The 23,920-nt window shown below is 34.8% G+C and overlaps 2 protein-coding genes, 1 non-coding gene and 1 pseudogene across 3 annotated transcripts; 2 read left to right on the top strand and 2 right to left on the bottom strand.

Moving 5' to 3' along the window:
* Positions 1-180: 180 nt before the first annotated feature.
* On the bottom strand, positions 181-585 carry LOC120118858 (expansin-A8-like). Its single transcript, XM_039138802.1, has 2 exons — positions 526-585; positions 181-474 (listed from the first exon to the last, which is right to left on the bottom strand). The coding sequence occupies exons 1-2, from the start codon at positions 583-585 to the stop codon at positions 181-183; spliced, it is 354 nt and encodes a 117-aa protein (XP_038994733.1).
* A 1,464-nt stretch (positions 586-2,049) lies between these two features.
* Positions 2,050-2,121, top strand: TRNAI-UAU. The gene has a single exon. It is a non-coding gene; the product is annotated as a tRNA-Ile (tRNA).
* A 661-nt stretch (positions 2,122-2,782) lies between these two features.
* LOC120118857 lies at positions 2,783-3,818 on the top strand (annotated as a pseudogene).
* Positions 3,819-5,883: 2,065 nt separating this feature from the next.
* On the bottom strand, positions 5,884-7,200 carry LOC120118856 (nuclear transport factor 2-like). The gene has a single exon (XM_039138801.1). It carries the CDS (start codon positions 7,198-7,200, stop codon positions 5,884-5,886), a length of 1,317 nt encoding a protein of 438 aa, XP_038994732.1.
* Between the last annotated feature and the right edge of the window lie 16,720 nt (positions 7,201-23,920).

Raw genomic sequence — 23,920 nt, 5'->3', positions numbered from 1 at the left:
AATTAAAGTGATAAAGGCCTAGCGGGTGCCCAATTAATCACCTCAGCAGTTGACAGCCATATGTGGCTGGCTGAATCTCTCCTTGCTCTTAACTCTCCCTCTTATACCTTCCCCTGACTCAAACAATGGCTATTACATATTCAAGCGTCTATTTCCAAGATCCTTTGTTGTCCTGAAACTCTAAAACTGACCACCCTCAAATGTTTGACCAAACTGCCAATTTCCAGGTGCCACGTTGTAGTTGGTCAGAGTCCTGTCATCGCTTGTGGTGACTTGGAACGACAGACTTTGACCGTTGAGGTAAGAGTTGCTCTGCCAGTTTTGGCCCCAATTCCTCGACATTGATTGCCATCCTGTTTTGGAACCCTTGATTGATACTGAATGGACATCTCCAGCACCACCAACATTTGTAATGAGGACCAAGTTGAAGTAAGAATGACCATTGATTGTAAACCTGATTCCTCCTTTCTTTACCTATGATACTCTGTTTAGACCAACATGAATTTGTTATTCACGAGGCCAGACCATCATGCTGTCAAACACATTGTAAAATTGCTGGTCGTGGTGAATTAAGGACACCACCATTATCTTTCAACATTAAAGACCATCCTATATTAAAAAACATCATGTTTTTCTACTGCAATGGGCAGCTTGTTGGGTCAACTTTTGCTTGCTTAAGCTAAAACTTAATTGGAAACAACTTTTATTAATTTAAATTAAATTTTAATACTACATTATATTTGCAAAATATTAATTATTTAAACATCAGTTTACTGTATCATACGTGTTTGATGTCTTCAAGGGAATGGAGCTTGTGAGTAGACATGAGACTTTGGAAAGGAGGTGAGCTGGACTTCAAAAATACTAGAATCCTTAGATTTTTTTTAGCCAACTAGTGTGGACATAAGTGGTTAGGATTCATGAATTTTAGCTTGTAAGGTTAAATTACCACTGTCACTCTTGGTGTACAATCTATAAATCTAAATTAAGTCTTATATATGCCCTGATCCTAGATTGAGAGCCACCTGTGACCTCAACTTTTTGTAATAAAATATATATATATATATATATATATATATATATATATACTATGAAAATCAGATTCCAAGGAATATAGAATGAATGATTTTTTATCATCAGCGTACGTGGGGGTGATTATTTTTTCAAACACAAAGGTTTGTACTTTTCGACGATGATTAGTTGAGGGTTGAATGGATTAAATAGGTTAATAGTTTGGGGTTTAGATTAGATTAGACATAAAGGAGGTCCCTAACATGTTAGGAAGCACATGCAAGCTCTCCGGGGATGGTGGTCCCTGAGCCCTTATCTTCTTCATGCGTGCTTCATTTTCTTTTCAATTTCATTGCTTTTCATGCTCTAATGTCATACACAAACAATAAGATCAATAAAAGCATCCATATATATAACATCAGATATTGACCACATGATGTTGATTAATTCTTTCATTTGCTCTTTTTGTTTGTTTTTTCTTAAAAAATGAGAAACGTAACTTTCTAATACTGTTTATATTTAGCATATCTTTAATTTGTCTATTTGACAAAATTAAAGCAAGCACAAGAACAAAATATAAAAGGATAAATAAAGTATTTAATCATCTATTTATTCCCATGATTTCGTTTTTATCACCCAATAATTTTTTTTTAAATTATACTTTTTTTCACGTACCGTTTTTAAAATAAACATAACTATTGATGTAATAATATTTTTTTTTCAATAATTATATAACATTATCTTACGGTGACACAAATATTAATATTTTTATTTTATGACTTAAACTAATGGTATATTATATTTATAATCACTGAATTGTCTCGAGATTTTATTACTTACAACTTATTTAGATATATATTTATTCTAATTATAAGTATACTCGCAACATAAAAAAGTATATGGAAAAGTCGAGTTTGGTGAAAAGCAAATATATAACGTAAAAACAAAATAAATAAACCCCCGCACCCGAGTGGCGAAGGGGTTCTTAAATTGTTAAAAACGTTAATATAAATTTAATTTTAAGATATGGTCGAAAGAGCCTCTATAGCTCAGTGGTAGAGCGTCAGTCTTATAAACTGAAGGTCTGTATTTAGATCTTGCATGGGGGCATTAATCAATTATTTTGTGTTCTTTGTTAGTAGTTTATTTTTAATTTGACAAATGGAAGAGGAGCACTGGAACAGTAATAAACTAATGAAAATTTTTCATTGGAGCGATTAAGATTTATTCACTTAATTTATACAAAAAAAAAAAAGAAAAGAAACTTGAATCACAGGGTTTACAGTAATTTGATCCATTTGCTTGGTTCGGATTTTTCTTTCATTTTTCCTAAAATTTCTTTATACGAATAGGATTAAGATTTGTGACCATAAAACTCTGCGCCCAGTACCATGGGGACAAACACAAACCAAAGCTTGAAATAAGATCCACAAAAGGTCATGTGGATTGTTTCTGTGTTTGGTGCCAATAAGAGTGCCCTTCTCAAGGGACTCTCTCTCTTAGTCCCACTTTCAAAACAGTCCTCGTATCATCTTCAATGGGTAACGGGACCATGAACTCAACAATCCTTTTCCTGACACAGCAGCCACAAAAAAAGACCCACCTGTGGGGGACTTCCAAGTTCCTACGTGGATCAATTCTAACTAAAATGTTCAACCCCGTGTCATGTGCATTTAATCAGAAGCTCAGCTTGTAGGGCAGCTTCACCCCTTGTAAGATAGCAAGTTAGTATTTGGGCTGAGGGCATTGGAGTATTTGGGTTTGGGAAGTGATGAGAGGAATACCACGGAGAGCACTGTGAGTAACATACTATATTTCCTTAATCCTACAATCCTTCTCCTGTCCAGAATTCCTATATTCTTGACATTGAATGTCCAACTGCAGGTAAATCTAATAATAACAGAATACTGCATGCAGGGCTGGCCCAATACATGTGCCAGATGGGCGACGGCCCAGGGCAGCATGTAGGGGCGACAGCCCAGGGCAACATATAGGGGCATCAGTTTTACTAAGTTCCCTGTAGCCACAAAGGTAATTTCAGGTATTGTTGTGCCTCTATACTCATCCCTAAATCAACGCAGACGAGTCCCTCCGAGAAGAATACGACTGAAAACGGCCGTAAAAGCGTTGAGCCCCGGCCTAGGCGCGGCCACCGGCTCGTCTCTCGGGCTGTACTCGACGAAGCAGTTTGTGCTCACCGCTCAAAACGTGGACCTGGTTCTGGAGGATGTGAGGCCTTACTTGATCTTCGATGGTGGAAACGACAACGTTTTGTTCGTCGAAGACGGTCGTCTCTCTCAAACTCCTAGGTCACTCTTTTTTATCTTCGTTTCATGATTTAATTATCCATGTGCTTTTGGCTAATGTAGAGTTGATCGAGTTTCAGGAGCATGTGAGAGCTGCCCTAGCTTAACAACCACCATGAAAATGGGGATAAAAAGGGTTTTGAAAGAAAAATTTGGGATGCAGTCAAGGAAATCCGACAAGTGTACGACGATTTAGTGAAGGAAACAACCGTCGAGGTGAATTTTCTATACCAAACTTGAGATTCGTCGAAAATAACAAAACAAAGATTATTCATCTAAATTGAAATTTGTTTGGAATTCGCGAGTAAACAGGCAGTGAATCGTCATCTTGATATACTGAGACCGGCTATCAAGAATTACGGTGGGAGCGTTGAAGTATTTTCCATTGATGGCGGGGAATGCGTTGTGAACTACACAGGTCCCGAATCGATTGGATCGAGAATCAAAGTCGCCATTAAAGAGAAGTTCCCAGATATCACCAATGTTTTATTAACCTCATAAAGCTTCATTCTTTATATCAGAAGCTAAAATGTTTTGATCTTTTTATATGCATTCTTGCCTATATTCATATATCACTGCCTGTTAAATGACAATTTGATTGTTCCATGTTGGTTGCGCTTGGCAGGGTTTGATAGGATTACTTGTCAAGCTTTCTTCTGGGTCTTTTGTAGCTTTTAGCTAATTTTTTTATGAGCTAAAACATAAGCAGCACGCTGAAATATGTTTTGTCTACTTATGACCTCTCTCATGGAATATCTTCTCCACACTTGGTTGATGGCAATTGCAATAAGGTTTGCATCTTACAGTGGACTTATCTGAATGGATTTTCATTTTGGTTTGTAATGGCTGAGTGTTTATTTTGAGTCTACCCTTGTAGCGAACAAAAATTTTTATTCGGATAAGGGCATAAAATTATTATCTCGCCCAGGGCATTAAAACTCATTGGACCGGCCCTGACTGCATGCATGGAATAACAGGCTTTGAGCTGCTTAAGAAAATCAAGGTGCCAAGAATGAATTCTTTAACGTAAAATTTACGGTAAACTACAAGGATGGTCCCTCTTTTTTTTGATTTGTTCTGTGTTGGTCACTGGTTAAGAAAAAGTTTGGTTATGGTCACTTGCATTACATTTTTGGGTTATAACATATTGATCACTCTGACATTAGATTATTGACATAACACGTTTAAAAAATTAAAACCCTAAACATTTAAAAATTAATTTTTTTTCATCTTTCCTTAAACAAAAAGTTTAAAATTCTTTTTAGAAAATGACCTGAAATATGAAAGTAATAAACAAATTACGTAACAACAAAACTACCAACAAAGTGTACATAAGTGACTAAAACAGAACAGACAAAAAACAAAAAGAACCATCCGTGCAATTTATCCAAAACATTAAGATCCCATTCCGAGGAATAGTTGTGATCATTGCGAATATTTTTTGAAAAACAGGAATCGCCAGTACCGATGGAGGTTCCTGTTGTAATCATGTCATCAGAAAACATTCCGACTCGAATCAGCCGGTGAGTCTCCCGGAGACGTTTTCTCTACAAATTTTTACTTTGCGTTTCAGCATTTAATTCAATGGTAAGTGCAGAAATAAATAATGTTTTAATTTTTATTGTTAGATCTTAATGTTAAGATAGTGTATACAACAGGTGCTTAGATGTTCATGCTGGAGCCGCTGAAACAGTCGGATGTTAAGCAATTGAAATGCCATTTGATGGAATGCAGAAGATGAAATTGTCGTTTTGAGGAGAAAATTAGTTAATCAGTGTCATATTTTAATTAAAATTATTTTTCAGATACAATTTAACCCTGTTTTTAAATAGAATTATTTTTAATTATATTCCACATTTTTATAAGTATTTTTCATTTAAATATGTTTGTGTTCTTATTTCATATTTTATGTACAGATATTTGTAGTGTCAATGAATCAAATAATATTTGTCTATTTAAAAAAACTATTACCTATTTATAATATATTTATAAAACAAATAATATAAAGATGATATATTTATATTTTATAAATAATATTTTATTTATAATTTTTATTGTCAATGATGAATTATATTATGTCTCATCGATTATATAATATATATATATATATATATTCAATTTTTATAAAATAAATTAATATATTCCATTATATTGTAGAATTTATCTTGGGAAAAAACAAAACAAAATAACTAAAAGAAAATATAATAAATGGATAATTTATTCACTTAAAACTTTATAAGTTCAAGTAATTGAAACCCAAATTAACACAACTAAATATTTCTTTTTTCCTTTTAAGAATCACGAAAGTATTATTATCCTTATAATATAATAATATATCTTATAAAACATCTCAATGGGGTATTATTATTTGACATTATAAGGTAGGAAAAGCATCGTGCTATAATTAAATAATTATATATAACTACTTCATATTCATAAATAAATAACCTAAATCAACATGAAAAAAAAATATAGATATATGATTCATATAACAAAGAACTATTGAGCATTTATTTCCCTAACAATTCTCCTTGTCATTCCTAAAGCTATGAAAATACTAGAGATTTTAATAACTACGCTTCTCTTTGATATTTAACTTCCGGTCGCCAATTTTGATAAATGAAGCTTGAACTGCAACTTTTGCTGAACTTGAAGATTCAAATTGAATGAACGCATATGATCTGTATAACCTATCAAGTTTAATTTTAACGCCATTGGGTTTAATTCGACCAAATTTCTTGAAAGCTTGGTGAAGTTGTTCAGATTTTGAACCAGCAGCTAAGTTCCCAACGAATATAGATGTTGCATCAGCTTTAACATCCGCCGTGTTCCTATTCTTATTCTCTCCTTCAACTCCACTTTTCTTCGGCTCTTTTCTTACTGGTGGCGGCTTGAACTGAGCATCGTTTTCATTTAAAACTTGCACCCCCGACGAGAAACTCTTCTTAGGAATATGATTGATTGGCACACGATATGTGGAATTCGAAATAATAGCCGGAAAATCCTCCATGCAAAAGGACGGTCCAACATGGTGGGTTGAGTTCGAAACAATGGATGAAATACCTTCGATTGGAGTAGTTTCCACTTCATGTTTTGAAGTTGGAACGACTATGGGAACATCTTTACTGTGAAAAGTTGACACGTCTTCGATAGGGAGAGTCGTCTCATCACGTGGTGCTAGACTAACAACAGTGGTTGAAACATCGACGGGAAGATCAGTTGACGCATCACTTTGAACAACAATCGAAACATCTTCGAATGGAAGAGTTGGCACATCTTGATGTGGACTCAAAACAACACTTGAAACATCTTCAACATGAACAGCTGGCGTATCATCTTGTATTGAACTTGAAACAACAGGGATATCATGACTTGACGAACTCGAAGCAGCCTTTGAAACATGGATTATCGAAAATTCCTCCTCAAGAGAAAGATCGGTGGTTGAACTCGAAGTCGAAACACGAGGAGTTATCCATTCTTTCTCATCGAGAAATTTCAAAATATCATTGGAGATAAAGTAGTCATGAATTGCTTCCATGGGTGTTAGGATGAAGGATTGATAAAACTTGATGATCTGTTCATTGTTTGTAGTGAAAGAACCGGTAACCACGACAAAGACACCCTGATTTGCCGCCGGTTGAGAATCACAGGAAACGATATGTAATTGCCTACCATCAAAAGAGGAAAGATGTTCTTTAATATCTTGAATGGTTGTGAAGGTGGTCATGGTCTCATCAGGTCCCGGGCGGCTAACCATGCTAGAATCTTGATAAAACTTGTAAATCTCTTCCGGGGAATTGCAGAGCACCAAATAGTATCGGTCCACAAACGCAGCACCCACTTCTTGTGGCGTTGAACAGACACCTGACTTTGCGTCACCCATGGCCATGAATCAACACTGAAGCAGACAGGAAATTAAGAAACCCAAAAGGAAAGCTAAAACCAGAGAAAACAAAGGTTTTGAGATAACACGATTTACAAAGACAAAGAGAGGTTATAGTATGTATATATATATAAAACATATCAAGTCCAAAGAGGATTGAGATTTCCAGAACTTGATAGACATGGAATTCTAATCCAGTTCGGTGTCTTTTAATTACGATTTCTAGTCGTAGGAGAATACTTGCACAGTTGCACTTTTTGTAGGAAGATTACTTTTCTCTCATCATATATATAATACTTCGACATGTAACTAATTAATTAATTATTTTCTTTGAGATTAAAAAATAATAAAATAGATGGACCGTTAATTTTCAGACATTAACTGCACAACACAACTGAACCAAGATATCATTGAATCATTCAAAATTGGAAAATTCTATAGGTTAAACGTTAATTATAAATTAGTTGAAAATTTAAATATAAATTATGTAAATAAAAGGTAAACTAAATCAGTGACCACCTAATTATTATCCTTTTTTATTTTGACCATATTTTTGAAATTTTATCAATCATGTCACTCAATTATTTACATGCATTCAATTAAGTCACTTGTCATTAATATTTAATGAAAAAACTGATGTGATAATTATTTTGATGTAATAAGACGTTTTTCCCGAAATATCATCGGTGATCGGTATATTTACCGATCTAACACTGGTCAGATTATATTTCCCGATCTAACACCCGCAGCAGTAAAGCGCGCCCCCTGCACCGCGGTATACGCTAACTGGGTTACACGTGGCTATAGCACGCCCCCTGCTCCGCGCTATACCTATTTATCTGACACGTGGGGTATAGCGCGGTGCAGGGGGGGCGCTATAGCTTTAATTACCCGGTCGTTCACACCCCTCCCTTCCCTATAAATACCTCATCCTCAATCACTTTCATCACACCAAATTCTCTCAAATTCTCTCAAATACTCTCTCGTTTAAGGTATATTTTATAATATTTTTAATATTATGTATTTAATTTATTTAAGTATTTTACTTTATTTAATATTTTACTAATATAAATTTTTTACAGATATATAATGGAAGGCGGTCTACTTCGCTTAGATGGAAATCATATATCTCGACACTTTACTGATACGGTAACATTTTAACGTTTTAATTTAATTTAAATTATTAGTAATAATTTGTTGATTTATTTAATGCATGATTATTAGATTAAGAATTAATTTTTGTAATTATTTATTTTTAGGAGAAGGACCGTATATTATATCCTTTTATTAGGAATCTTAAGTTAGTGATACCTAGCCGTATCTTGCCGTATTTAGTAGAGGCTGGATTTGGTTACATAGGTAGATATCAGGGTCACTGTAAGATAGAACCATACCTTATTTCTACCTTAGTAGAGCGGTGGAGGCCGGAGACCCACACATTCCATCTTCCGTGCGGAGAGTGCATGATTTCGCTTGAGGATGTTTCTATGCACCTGGGGCTTCCGGTGGATGGAGATATGATATCAGGGATAGCTTCCGGTTCTTGGACTACTTTGTGCCGGAAAATCTAGGACGTGTCCCGAAAATTTTTATCGGAGGTAGGATACCGTTAAATTGGTTAGATGCCAATTTTCGGGAGTTGAGCGCAGACGCCTCTGAGGATGAGGTTAAGATGTATGCACGGGCATGCATATTGCAGTTGATAGGAGGGTTGCTGATGCCAAACAAATCGCGCAACCTAGTTCACTGCATGTGGTTGCGACATCTTAGCGACTTTCGTCTCGCCGGATCATTCAGTTGGGGCTCGGCAGTTTTGGCTTTGCTGTATAGGGAGATGTGTGGAGCCATTGACTACAGGCGTAATGCTATCGGCGAATGTCTCCTACTACTGTAGTCTTGGGCATGGTATCGATTGCCCTTTTTATGTTCCGTTGTGAAGAACCCATTTGTATTTCCACTACTTCTGAGGTAATTATAAAACTGATTTTGTATATTAATAATTTTATACATCGTATAATAAATTTTTTCCTTGAATAGGTGGTTTACTGATAGGAAAAATCATCAGGAGCTACCTGATGATTTAGAAAAAATCAGGGTGCTAATCGATCAGAAGGCTGACACACAGGTATGAATTTTAATGTTTAAAAATTGATTTTAGATTATAGTTATATAATTAGATTATTATTTTGATAAAAAGTATATATTATTTGTTTTAGTTTGAATGGGTATTCTACTGATGATGTAGGGGCGGTTATCCCACCTGAGTTGAGGGTCCATCAGATGTTTGGATGGCGATGGTCCCTCTGATATGTTATGCGACCATCGAGTGACACTCCACTGATCGCGTGCTCCGGCAGTTTGGTTGTTTTCAACCAATTCCAGATTCACCGCGCAATATGGACGAGTTGCATAGCTTAGATAAACGCGACAAGACAGATACAGATTGGCTGGTGAGGCATCATGAGTGGGTCGTGTTGTGGGAGAATTGACATCGGCGCCTTCCCCGTAGAGAGCCCATTTCATGCCTTCTAGAGAAGCTTGTTACAGACATTACATTTGATGTAGCAATTTTTTGTCTGTAGATCTGCAACTAATCTAGGGTAATAGACATGACCGCCTTGCATCCAGGTTTGAGCTTGTCCTCCGAGCTTCGTAAAAAGCGCCCCCAAACGAAAATATGTAGTTTTTACCAAAACCGCTACAGGTAAGTGACGTGCACCCTTTAAGGTTGAATTGATTGTCTCAGCCAAGTTGGTCGTCATGTGTCCATATCGATATCCACCATCATATGCGTTCGTCCACATTTCTTTATCGATGAGGCTAATGTAATCGTATCCTTCCTCGTTCTTCGCCCGCAAATCTTGAAGCATTGATTCAAACGTTCGAGGAAGAAGTTCGTAACCTGATCAAAAATGTATAACTTACTAACCTGATCAAAAGAATAGAAAGAAAACAAACTACATCAGTTTCACTTACCTATGCGCACAAGTAATTGACGCTCATCATTCTTCTTGTATCTTCCATGGTAGTTCGCAATAATGTGTCGGAGACAATACCTATGTTGGAAAAAGGGTGGTTGCCGCATTGGACCCAAAGACTCCATTACTGCTTTGATCCCAGCTCCGCGATAAAAAATGACACAGATTTTTTCCCTCGTGATAACATGTGCACGTAAATTTCGGAGGAAAAAAGCCCAAGAATATGTATCTTCTCCTTCGACAAGAGCAAAAGCAACTGGAAGAATGTTGCGATTTCCATTTTGGACAACTGCCAATAATAAAACTTGCTTGTATTTTCCATACAAGAAAGTCCCGTCGATCTGGACCACAGACTTGCGGTATTTGACAGCGTTAACGCACTGTGGGTAAGTCCAAAAAACCCGGTAGAATTGGCATCAATCGCGGAGAACTCGATCATTATGGTATGCATAGGAGGTTTCGAAGTCCACAATTATCCCAGGATTCAACCTCCGCACCAGCCTAAACCAGCATGGAAGTTTGTTGTAAGATGCATCTCATTTGCCATGAAGTTTGACAATGGCATTTTGTTTTGCCAACCAAGATTTTTTATAGGAGACAGTGTACCCATACTGCGATTGTATAGCTGAAATCAACACTGCAACAGCTATATGAGAGCTTGCTTTTACCATGGGCATGATGGCTTGGCATATCACTTCAGAGTCCAAGTTGGGATGATCTTGGTTAACCCCTCCAGCACAACATGTGTGATGACCGTTGTATATTGTTAGTTCCCATATGTTGTTTTTCCTCTTCATTTTCGATACGCGAACCATCCATTTGCATCCGTTTTTGCGTCGGGCACAGTAGCATACATATTTTTCGGTCGTCAATCGGTTTACTCTGGACTGAACAGAATTACGGATATTATAATTTTTTATAGCCATCACCACTTCTTCTTTGCTTGAAAACTCCATGCCTAAAGATAACTCACAATTATTTATTAATGAGTAATATCCATAGTCACCGAGATGAGGTATATCCGCAAATTATGGCCCGTACATTGCACCATAATCAGCTTCATGCATGTGTGCAGGAGGGTCAGTTTGTGCCACATTTCCTGGAACTTCAACATCATCGGAGTTGAATTGCGGTGATTCTGGGTGAATGAATAGTCCAGTCTCAGCACCATCCGCACCAGGCTCACGAAGCGGTTCTTCTGGTGGAGATGATGGTTCCTCCATGCTCTCCACATTTAGGTCGAAGAACATACTACTTGCACGCCTTCCCCTTGAACTGGAAGGCATATCGACATTGAGATCGAAAAAGCTCGCAGTCGAATGCCTCCTCCTGGAGCTTGAAGCCATCGTGTCAAATAGAAACTGCACAGATGGTTGCGTCGATGGCATATCCATATGGTCAAAGAAATTTGCAGATGAATGCCTTCCCCTTGAACTGGACGCGATGTTGCCATACTGATTGTTCATGGACCCATCTCGGTACATATCGTAAGGAGTTGCAGATGAATGTCTCCCCATTATGGCATTAAAATCATCACACATTACTGTAGTCGGGCTGTCAACTTGATCAACTTGTTCATCCAGCCCATAGTGGGAGCTTAATGATTGACCCCGAACAGCACGCACTTGAACAAAATGTGCATACATCACAATAGCGGCGTCTGAATAATTACTTTGAGCTTCAACCATCATTTCAACATCATCATTTTTCGAAAGTTCGAATGCTGTATAAGTTAATGACAACAATGATGTTGGAAATTTGTACTGCAACGACGACATTCTTCTACTACTTCCAACATGAATCTTCCTCGAAATCTTCGTTATCAGCTCCTCAAGAGTTATGTTTCTCTTGAATGATATTTTAACACGCTCATTTGATACAAAAAAATGCCGGTTTCATCTTCTCGAATTTCACCATCATAATAAACAATAGCTGAAAGTCGCGCCATTCTTTGAGTTTAAAAGTGTGGCAATATTATATCTGCAAAAAAATAACTGAAACAAACCTGATTAAATAAATTATATATGAACGAAAATATAACACAATAAATTTTTACACATCAACGTAAATAATTTAAATAATATAATTTTATATTATTACCTGCACCGTAAAACTATTTCGACGTATACTCTCGCTTTTCAAGTTTACAAATATAAAAATTAATTGAAAATAATTAGTATAATATTTTTTCAAATAATCATAATAAATAGTAAGTATAATAAAAAAAATTATAACAAAATTACCTTATAACGAAAAATCGCACGAACTTCTAAACTAAATATTAGAAGATTGCCAAAATTATTGACTCGTTGACGGAATTGTTGTATTAATTTATAAGTTGAGAGGAGTGATGTGAGGAACATAACCGGGGGAGAAGGGTATATATAGCCATACAAGGCGCGATACCTACATCGCGGTATATGTAATTATAGTATAGCGCGGATCAGGGTCCGCGCTAAATATAATTGTCTAAATACACAGATATAGCGCGGTTCAGGGGGCGCGCTATACCCTACGTGGCGCCAAATCAGCATATAGCGCGGTACAGGGGGCGCTATACCCCACGTGGCACCAAATCAGCGTATAGCGCGGGTCAGGGGGCGCGCTTTACTGCTACGGGTGTTAGATCGGGAAATATAATCTGACCGGTGTTAAATCGGTAAATATACCGATCACCGGTGATATTTCGGGAAAAACATCATGTAATAATTAATTAATAATTTAAATGCGATTTAACTTAAAATTTTATATATATATATATATATATATATATATATAAACATAAACATGATTTTAGTTATGATAATATCAAAAAAGGAGATTGAAAATTTTAGTAACTTAATAAATATTGAAACTAACAAAACTTTATAAACATAAAAATTAAATTTAATACATTACAATAAAATTAACTAAATAAATTTACGTTAATATCTATTATGTAATGTATGTATGTATAATTAATTAATATGTAATGTACGAATGATATATTATGAATTGATATGTATGTATAATATATAATGTATAATGATATATATGAATTGATATCTATGTATAATGTATGTATATAAAATGCATGTATGTATGCATAATGTAACACCCTAGACTAATACGACACACAGTCGTCCGATCCGGATGCCAAACGGAACCACCCGAGTGGTTGACCAGCTTTTTCTCTTCTAGATTTGTTATCTTTTGCCATAATTACCGAGCTCCTATGACCGTCTTCAGATATGATACCACTTTTCTTTTTTGCATGGCCAATGTGAACGAGCTCCACAACATTCTCCAAGTGATGGGTTGCTGATGTAAATCGATCCTAGTCATTAATTGAGAGGGAGCTCAACTATAAATAGAGAGCCTCTCATCTTGATTTATATTCATCTATTCATCCATTCATTCACTCGTCTATTCTCTTGGGAGAGAGTAATAAAATTTTGAGGCATTTACTCTAGTTTTTTGTTCTTTATTCTCTTATTCTTGTTGCCTCTCTTGGTGGCTAGGAGTAGTCACACTTGTGTTTGCACTTTCACACTATAGTCCAACCTTAGTGGCTTGGAGTAGCCACGTTGGTGTTAAAGCTTTTGCATCCTAGAAGACTTGAGGGCTTGGTTCCAACCTCAGTGAGTTTGCATGCTCACTAAGCTTGGGTAAGGCTTACTTAGTCGTAGAGAAGACCTAGAAGTGTCAAGAAGCGTCTAAGGCCGCACGTCCTGTCAAACCTTAACTCTGATATTATGAAAGTTTGGGCTTGAAGGTTATGAGGGCATGACAAGTGCTCTACTTCTCTGACTTTAAAGCAACCTTTTTATAAAACCAACCATAAAATAATTTAATAAAAACTTGTTACATCGGAGAGCTCTCAAAATAAATAAATACTTTTAAAAAATATACATACTCACTCATAACTAACTTTATAGCTTAATGCATTACAACTGGGTTTATTAATATACGTGCACTTTAAGAAACTAGATGTCGTACTTTGCTTTGCACTAGATCTAGAACTCAGTCACTCTACTTGAACTGGTTGATCTACTAACCTGCCAACGAAAACATCCGAGGGCTGAGCTAACTAACTCAGTGCCACACTAACAGCTAAATCATACTATTTGTTCATCACTGAAAGGTTTAAGCTATCAAGTCTATTAATTTGATCTACTGTTATATGGTCTACTGATATGCTCTGCTTTAGTGAGTATACAAGTATACTCACTCTCTACTTTATGGTAAACATCATAGTGCGGCTGAGGTGCAGCATCTCGGAGCTCACACATCACTCTAGTCTATTGAGAATGTGGCCCTTGGAATCTCTGTATCTGACAACACACTCTCGATTAGCCCACTCCTTGAGTGTCGGACCTTTCGGCCAAGCTAGTAAGCTTAAAGTGCCTTGTGCATTCCCTAATGATATCTGGATTGAATCTATACTTTTGAAACTGCTAGCTTTTCTAAAGAAACTCGGGTGTCTTGGTCGTTTCCCGAGCATTCAAACACGGTAAATCTTATTTCACCTAACTTTATTCTCGTTTCTACATTTGAGTTAAGCAATACTATTGTTCTCACTTGTAGTTTTATTTAAGAGTAATTATAAACTTTTGGGAAAACCTCATCTATTTTTAAAACTCTCTTGAACTAAATCCCAAACTGAACCCTTAGTATCAATATTGGCCTTATAGTATCGATACCTTCACTTACCTCTACACTTCCTCTTGCTTTAAGCTCGGACTATACCCTTGGTATAGATACTGACCTTACAGTATCGATAATCTACCTAAGGTATCAATAACCTTACATCTACTTCATCTATTGCATCCCAACTTTAAACACCTTCTATAACACTTATTCTAGTGTTTTAAGCGTATTTGAACCCATTTATGGTCATACTATGAGTCTAGGGCCTCCCAGACAACGTTTTTGGCCAATTTTGGCATTTTGGGCATGGGTTTCGAAACCTCTAAGAGGGTTTTAAAACTTCTCTGGCAGAATGTCATTCTGGACAAGGGGTTTCAAAACCAGCCCAAGGGTTTCGAAACCAATGTTGCAGATTTCACTTTTTTATCTGAGAAAACTCTCCAAAACACTTTCAAAACTATCATTAGGTCCCCAATTTCCTACCATGAGGTTTCCCATTAATTATTAAGTCTTATGTGATATTAAGGGGCATAAATAAGGCTTTTGAACATGTTATATCCATTACAAAGAATCTACCATTAAACTATACTCAACAAGCTCCAATCATAATTCTCAAGCTAAAATCTTAACTTTCTTGCTAAAACTCATTTCTAATGATTTAAAACTGATATGAGGAAGCTATAAGTGTCTTTCTTGGCCTTCTTGGTTGCTAAACTCCTCTTGTATCGACTAGGATTCACCTTACCTTCATCATTTGCTTTGAAACTCTTTTTCACCTCTTTAATTCAACCAAGCAAGGAAATGGATTACTATATAACTAGAGGTTAGATTAAGCTTAAATACAACTCCTACAACTCAAATCTACCCAAAAACAAGCTTAAAAAACTTGATTTCTCTCAACTCCCAAAAACTCATTTTCTAAAAATCTTACCCAAAATTAAAGATTAAAGGCTTGAATGAAAGCTTGAGGGGTGAGGATTAAGGTTCTTGCATTGGTTTCTTCAAACTAGGTTTGGGATTCAAGAAATTTCTATCCTTTTGTTTTCTCTTGAGAATGAAGAAGAAAGAAGAAGAGAAGACGAAATATGGGAGATACTTTTGGTAGAAATTTCTCGTGAAATCTAGCTAAATAAGGGGGTTTATGACCTTTAAAACCAACTATGGGTAAACTATATTTTTTGTCCTTCTCCTTTTTACCTCAACTTAAAACCATCACTTACCCTTAATTATTGGGCCTTACTTAAGCCAAATACCTATATAATTTGGTCCAACTATCTTGGGAAGTCTAATTGGCTTGACTTAAAGGTCTTGGATTGACCCAAACTAATGACCCAGGTTGTAACACCCCCAACCCATATCCGACCCGGATCCGAGTCCGAGGTGTCACATTGACTTTTCAAAACATTTACTTGTATAAAATAGTGAGTAATTTAAAATTTTTATAACATATAACTTATTCAAAACATTTACAGAACTATTCAGACCTTATACAATATATTATTTTGAATACATGCCAACTAGAACTTTATATATTAAAATCCATATTATTCACCTTTATTCTGATCCGACCTTCGGTAAGGAGAACTGACATGTCTTGCTCCACATTGTTTTTTTTACTCTTCTCACTTCTGTAACCTATGTGCGAAACAATCACACGCTAAGTCAATGACTTAGTGAGGCATTACATTTATAAAAGAACTCTAATTATTTAAACATGTAGGAACACATCATCTCATTATGTCATACCAAAACAATTTAACATTTCATACAATGTAATATACACATATACATATCTCACACTATTTCCATTACTAACCTTATTCCACTATCCATAGTCTTATCATTTATGTCTCATAATCATATACTCATATGTTCATTCTTTTAAGCCACATATGATTCAATTAATCAAGCAATATACACAACATCTCATATATCATATAATACAATTCATATCACAAAAGCATATACTTTACATGTAATATATATTTATTGTTATCTCTTTGTTAGCCCATGTACATCTGTGAGAACTGTAGATATGTGAGTCTATTGAGGTTGTACACTATGCTGTCACCACAGCTCGTATGGGGTCCCACTAGGGGCTATGAAATTTGTCCCGAAGGACCACTATGAAATATCACGAAGGATCACTGTATGTCCCGAAGGACCGCGTAGACCCTCGACTCTTGGCATGCCAACTATACCTATAGCTCTCGTATCATATAACTTAGGCATTTTCACTTATATCATTCCACATATACACTTTCATATCACATGTCATATAAGCTCATAGCTTCTTTCACATATACATGTAGTCACATAGCTTCTTTTCATATTCTCATAGGATCACATAGCTCATATCTTATAATTTGTTTTCTCATGTTCACATATATCATGTCATATGGCTCATATCTTTCTCATGCAATCACATAGTTCGGTTTCACATATGTTCATATATATACATCACATAACACATATTTCTTATATCATTACATACAAAAGCATATTAACACATATAATCATGCATACATATAATTCATGTCATCCATATATGTATAATCATATATTCATGCGTTCTAACATAGGAAATAGACTTGTCGCAAGTCTTGTTTCCATTTAGCACCATAAACTAACTAGTATGCACTCACATTGGCCTCATTACGTTCCAATCCACTTTTATGATTTTCCTGTCTTTCGATCGAATCTTAACTTGATAAATGTTCCGGAACTTGTTCGTGCTCGATATCTATATAATCATACATTGATACATATCAGTATCCAATTGATATATTCTAATATATCATTTCTTAGACCAAAAGAAAGGTATAATTCTATTTTCCCCTTGAAGTGCATCGATACATTCTACAGTGTATCGATGCACTCTTTAACATGTGCATCGATGCACTACCCATGCATCGATACACAAATCACCTTCGATGTTTTCATTTTAACGGGGTGCATCGATGCACTCCTTATGCATCGATGCACTAATTGCATTCGATGTTCATTTATTTGAGAGTGCATCGATGCACATTGAAGATGCATCGATGCACACAACCCAGAAATTCCATTTTGAGCCCGAAAATTCTTACTTTGTCCTCAAATTCTACTTATTAACCCCTTCTTATACCATAAAACTTATCTATACATACGTAAACCTTCTTATAACATTATAACACTTCACTATCCCTCATAATTCACCATAATTCTTGAATCAAAGAATTTCATCAAATTTTCCATGTGTTCTTAATTCAACTATATCACCTCTAACTTCTTAACTAACCCTTTGACAAGTCAAATTTAACGTCCAACTTCAATTACTAACTCTTTTCCAAGATTTCAATTTGAAACCTCTTATTTTCAATCTCTCATAACTTGATAATATTGGAGTTTTTAATCCATCTTAAGCTTTCCTTAATCTTTTCCATCACTCTAAGAATCAAAACCAACTTTAAAACAAAAGAATTAATCAACTTGGAACCGACCCTCGACTCTTGGCATGCCAACTATACCTATAGCTCTCGTATCATATAACATGGGCATTTTCACTTATATCATTCCACATATACACTTTCATATCACATGTCATATAAGCTCATAGCTTCTTTCATATATACATGTAGTCACATAGCTGCTTTTCATATTCTCATAGGACCACATAGCTCATATCTTATAATTTGTTTTCTCATGTTCACATATATCATGTCATATGTGTAACATCCCCAACCCGTATCCGACCCGGATCCGAGTCCGAAGTGTCACATTGACTTTTCAAAACCTTTACTTGTATAAAATAGTGAGTAATTTAAAATTTATTATTACATATAACTTATTCAAAACCTTTACCAAACTATTCAAAGCCTATACAATGTATTATTTTGAATACATGTCAACTAGAATTTTATATATTAAAATACATATTATTCACCTTTCTTCTGATCTGACCTTTGGTAAAGAGAACTGAAATGTCTTGCTCTACATTGCTCTTTACTCTTCTCACTTCTGTAACCTACGTGTGAAACAATCACACGCTAAGTCTATGACTTAGTGAGGCATTAAACACATTAAAATAATTCTAACTACTTAATCATGCCTGAACATATCATATCATATCATGTCATGCTATCACACAAAATAATATATCATTTCATTTAATCAAATGTAAACATCATTCATCATATCAATCATATAATACAATTCATATCACAAAAGCATAGACTTTACATGTAATATATTTTTTATGGTTATCTCTTTATTAGCCCATGTACATATGTGAGAACTGTAGATATGTGAGTCTATTGAGGTTGTGCACTATGCTGTCACCACAGCTCGTATGGGGTCCCACTAGGGGCTATGAATTTTGTCCCAAAGAACCTATGTACTTTATTTGTCCCGAAGGACCACTCCTTAAGAACCATATACATATTTCAATGGATCACATATGTGTTTCACAAGACCCTGTAAATGTTCCAAAGAATATATATATGTCCCGAAGGACCACGTAGAACCCTCGACTCTTGGCATGCCAACTATACCTCTAGCTCTCTTTACACATAACATGGGCATTTTCACTTATATCATTTCACATATACATTTTCATATCACCTGTTCATATAAGCTCATAGCTTTTTTCACATATACATGTAGACATATAGCTTCTTTTCATATAATTCATATCACTTTTCATATAATTCACATGTTCACATATCTCTTTTCATATTCTCATAGGATCGCATAGCTCATATATACATCACATAGCACATACTTCTCATAAACATATAAAAACATAGATCCTCATCACATCACATAAATCATATCACATAGAAAAGAACATAACAATACATATTCACATACTAACGGCTACCAACTATACTTATTTTTATGCATTCATAAATTCAGAACATGAAAATAGACTTATCGCAAGTCTAATTTTCATATAATCATATACTATAATCATATGCACTCACCTGGCCTCACTAGTCAATACCGTTTTTATGATTTTCTTTCTTTCGATCGAATCTTGACTTGATAATCACTCTGGAACTTGTTCATGTACGATATCTACATAATTATACATTAATACATATCAGTATCCCATTGATATACTCTAATCTATCATTTCATTTCTTAGACCAAAAGTAATGTCTATTTTAATTTCCCCTTGAAGTGCATCGATGCATCCTACCGTGTATCGATGCATCCCTTAACGTGTTCATCGATGCACTCCTTATGCATCGATGCATTAATTGCATTCGATGTTTCCATTTTTAAAAGGTGCATTGATGCACGTCCTGTGCATCGATATACTTTGAACAATTCTGGAAATTTACTCTTGATGCATCGGTGCACATTGAATGTACATCGATGCACATAGCCCATAATTCATTTTTTAAGCCCGAAAATCTACTCATTTCAACTCAAATGCTTCATTTTTAATCCCCTTTCATGATCTCAACTCATATACACATGTTTAAACTCATTTACGTTCATTCACCTCTTCTTGAACCTTAATATTCTTTCCTCTTTATTAATTTCCAGAATCATACCAGATTTTCAACATGTTTTAAAACTCAATTTATCACTTTATATCTCTTAATTTAACCCTTGACAAGTCAAATTCAACTTCAAAATCTATTAACTCCTTCTATTTCACTAATTCACTTAAAAACTCTTCATATTTAATCTTTCATAACTCATCCATTTTGAAGTTTTAACCTACTTTAATCTCTAAATAATCTTTCTTAGCATCCCAAGAATCAAAACTAAACTTAAAACTCAAGAATTAACCAACTGAAATTAAACTTACCTTTTCCATGGATCTTACGGGAAGAGAAGAGGAAGGAGATAACCCAAGCTCCAGGCTTTTCTTTTCTTCTCACCCTTTCCATGTGTTTTATAACCTTAAAAGAAAGATAAAAATATTTCTGGTCAAATGACCCTTTTACCCTTTATTTCTTTTAATAATTACTAAATAACCTTCATCATATATTTCCAATAATCATTGAACTATTTTATTATTCTACTTTAGTCACCACATTCTAAAACTTTATAATTTAGTCACTAACCCGGTATTGCGGATGTTACAAATCTCCCCTCCTTTTTATGAAAATTCGTCCTCGAATTTTCACTGAACATCTTGATAAAAACATATCTTCTATTGTTCTCATGTTACCTCCTTTCTTAATATTTCCTTCCTTTATTTCTTCAACCATCTTTTTTTCCCTTTATACTTTTATCTACTATCACTGATCATATAAACAGTAACTAGTAACTTTAATCCCTTTCTGTCTTTTCTCTCATTTCATTATACATTTTCCTTTTACCATTTCTACGACTTCATTTAACATCACTAATCATATAGAAAGTAACATCCATTTTCAACACTTAACCTCATAAATCCATCTTTAATTGTATTATAACAATAAACAACTCGTTTTCCAACATCATTTGACCGCGAACACAACATTAGATCTTCTTTAAATATAATTAACATACATTTTTAAAGAATCTTTTCACATCACCTTGCACACTTTTCTTACTTCTATATCAAAATTGTCATCTACACTTCCATATAACCTTTATCGTATCTGATCCTTTAACTCATCCCTTTAATTTCTTTATTCCATTATTCCTTTATTTATTCCTTATACCCAAATCATATTTTCCTTTCATGTTCACATACTCTTGTCTTATCACCTATACTCATCTCTATGTACCAATCTTCATGGCATCCTCATAACTTTGATAACCTATTTACTTATACAAAACTCCATTCTTTATCATTTCTTATACTTGTATTTTCCTTCCTTAAGGTTCCATACAAATACTTATCATTTTTTCTACATCATAACTATCTGATAAGAATACACAACTATATTCAGTTTCACATCATAATTGATTAACTTAACTCTATCTTTTCCTCTAATTTTATAACTTTATCACCTTTACTCTGACAGCTAGTCAATAACATCTGTCCAATCTATGGCACAAGTCCTATTCAACCAATCATATACATTCTTTCCAATCGAAATTATCTCAAAATTAGTTTATTTAACTTATCAAGTTCACCTTTATTCTCATACATCCTGTAATTTCTGTTGCTCAAACTCAACATTCTGACTTTATTTGTCTTATAATCTGATCATCGATATACTCATTCTTAAACTCTTCTTATCAATCATTAACTTTACTCAAATATGCAAATCCAACTTTACTCAAATATGCAAATCCTTACTTCCTTTTCCTTTACTATACCACATTACTATGATCCAAATATACAACTGTATCCAGATCCATTTCATATTTGGTTATCATTTTCTGACAATATCTTATAATCCTATAATTCCAGTACATTTTTATCACATACTCTAGTTAGCCAACGCTAACTCTTTCCATCTTAAATGCAAACCCTTATCATAAACATACTCTTGTTTATGCTCAATGCTATCACTTCGTTTCAAACTCATAAGCTCTGACTTTATACATCTTATCCGTTTGTCACTGATACACTTATCCTTGAGTTCTTCTATAAGTATTCACCACGTCATTCGATCTTTTTAACGTTCTTATGGTGACACTTTTTCACCATATTCTATCTTATCCACATATTAACAAATCTAATCCATATCGCTTTTCCGATTCAAAACAATAAAGATCTTCTTTCACTATTCTAATATGATTTCGACTTTCGGAAATCAACATTTAATCTTATAAGACATTTTCTGAGGTTTCCGCTCTTCATCCTGCCTGGCCAGGGCAAGTGAATTGCTATCACCATCAGATTTGTCAGCTATCGATTTATTATACTTTGACAATTTCTATAATCAATTCCTACTACATCATACAAATCTTATTCTATTAGCAAGACAATATACTCCTTACACTATCAGATCAGAAATTTTCACTTTTAGTTGGCATATACACTTTTTTAAACCTCATTGGACTTTGTTTTAAGCCTAGAATCGGCTAAACCTTAGCCCTGATACCATTAAATGTAACACCCCCAACCCGTATCCGACCCGGATCCGAGTCCAAAGTGTCACATTGACTTTTCAAAACCTTTACTTGTATAAAATAGTGAGTAATTTAAAATTTATTATTACATATAACTTATTCAAAACCTTTACCGAACTATTCAGAGCTTATACAATGTATTATTTTGAGTACATGCCAACTAGAACTTTATATATTAAAATACATATTATTCACCTTTCTTCTGATTTGACCTTTGGTAAGGAGAACTGACCTGTCTTGCTCCACATTGCTCTTTACTCTTCTCACTTCGGTATCCTACGTGTGAAACAATCACACGCTAAGTCTATGACTTAGTGAGGCATTAAACACATTAAAATAATTCTAACTACTTAATCATGCCTGTACATATCATATCACATCATGCTATCACAAGAAATAATATATCATTTCATTTAATCAAATGTACCCATCATTCATCATATCAATCATATAATACAATTCATATCACAAAAGCATATACTTTACATGTAATATATTTTTATTGTTATCTCTTTGCTAGCCCATGTACATATGTGAGAACTGTAGATATGTGAGTCTATTGAGGTTGTGCACTATGCTGTCACCACAGCTCGTATGGGGTCCCACTAGGGGCTATGAATTTTGTCCCGAAGGACCTATGTACTGTATTTCTCCCGAAGGACCACTCCTTAAGAACCATATACATATTTCAATTGATCACATATGTGTCCCACAAGACCCTGTAAATGTTCCAAAGAATACATATATGTCCCGAAGGACCACGTAGAACCCTCGACTCTTGGCATGCCAACTATACCTCTAGCTCTCTTTACACATAACATGGGCATTTTCACTTATATCATTTCACATATACATTTTCATATCACTTGTTCATATAAGCTCATAGTTTTTTTCACATATACATGTATACATAAAGCTTCTTTTCATATAATTCATATCACTTTTCATATAATTCACATGTTCACATATCTCTTTTCATATTCTCATAGGATCGCATAGCTCATATATACATCACATAGCACATACTTCTCATAGACATATAAAAACATAGATCCTCATCACATCACATAAATCATATCACATAGAAAAGAACATAACAATAC

This window comes from Hibiscus syriacus, unplaced genomic scaffold, assembly GCF_006381635.1.
Source record: "Hibiscus syriacus cultivar Baekdansim isolate YM2019G1 unplaced genomic scaffold, ASM638163v2 tig00110328_pilon, whole genome shotgun sequence".
NCBI classification, from domain to species: domain Eukaryota; kingdom Viridiplantae; phylum Streptophyta; class Magnoliopsida; order Malvales; family Malvaceae; genus Hibiscus; species Hibiscus syriacus.
The sequence above is the reverse complement of the archived record's forward strand: the minus strand, read 5'-3'. Positions and strand labels throughout refer to the sequence as shown.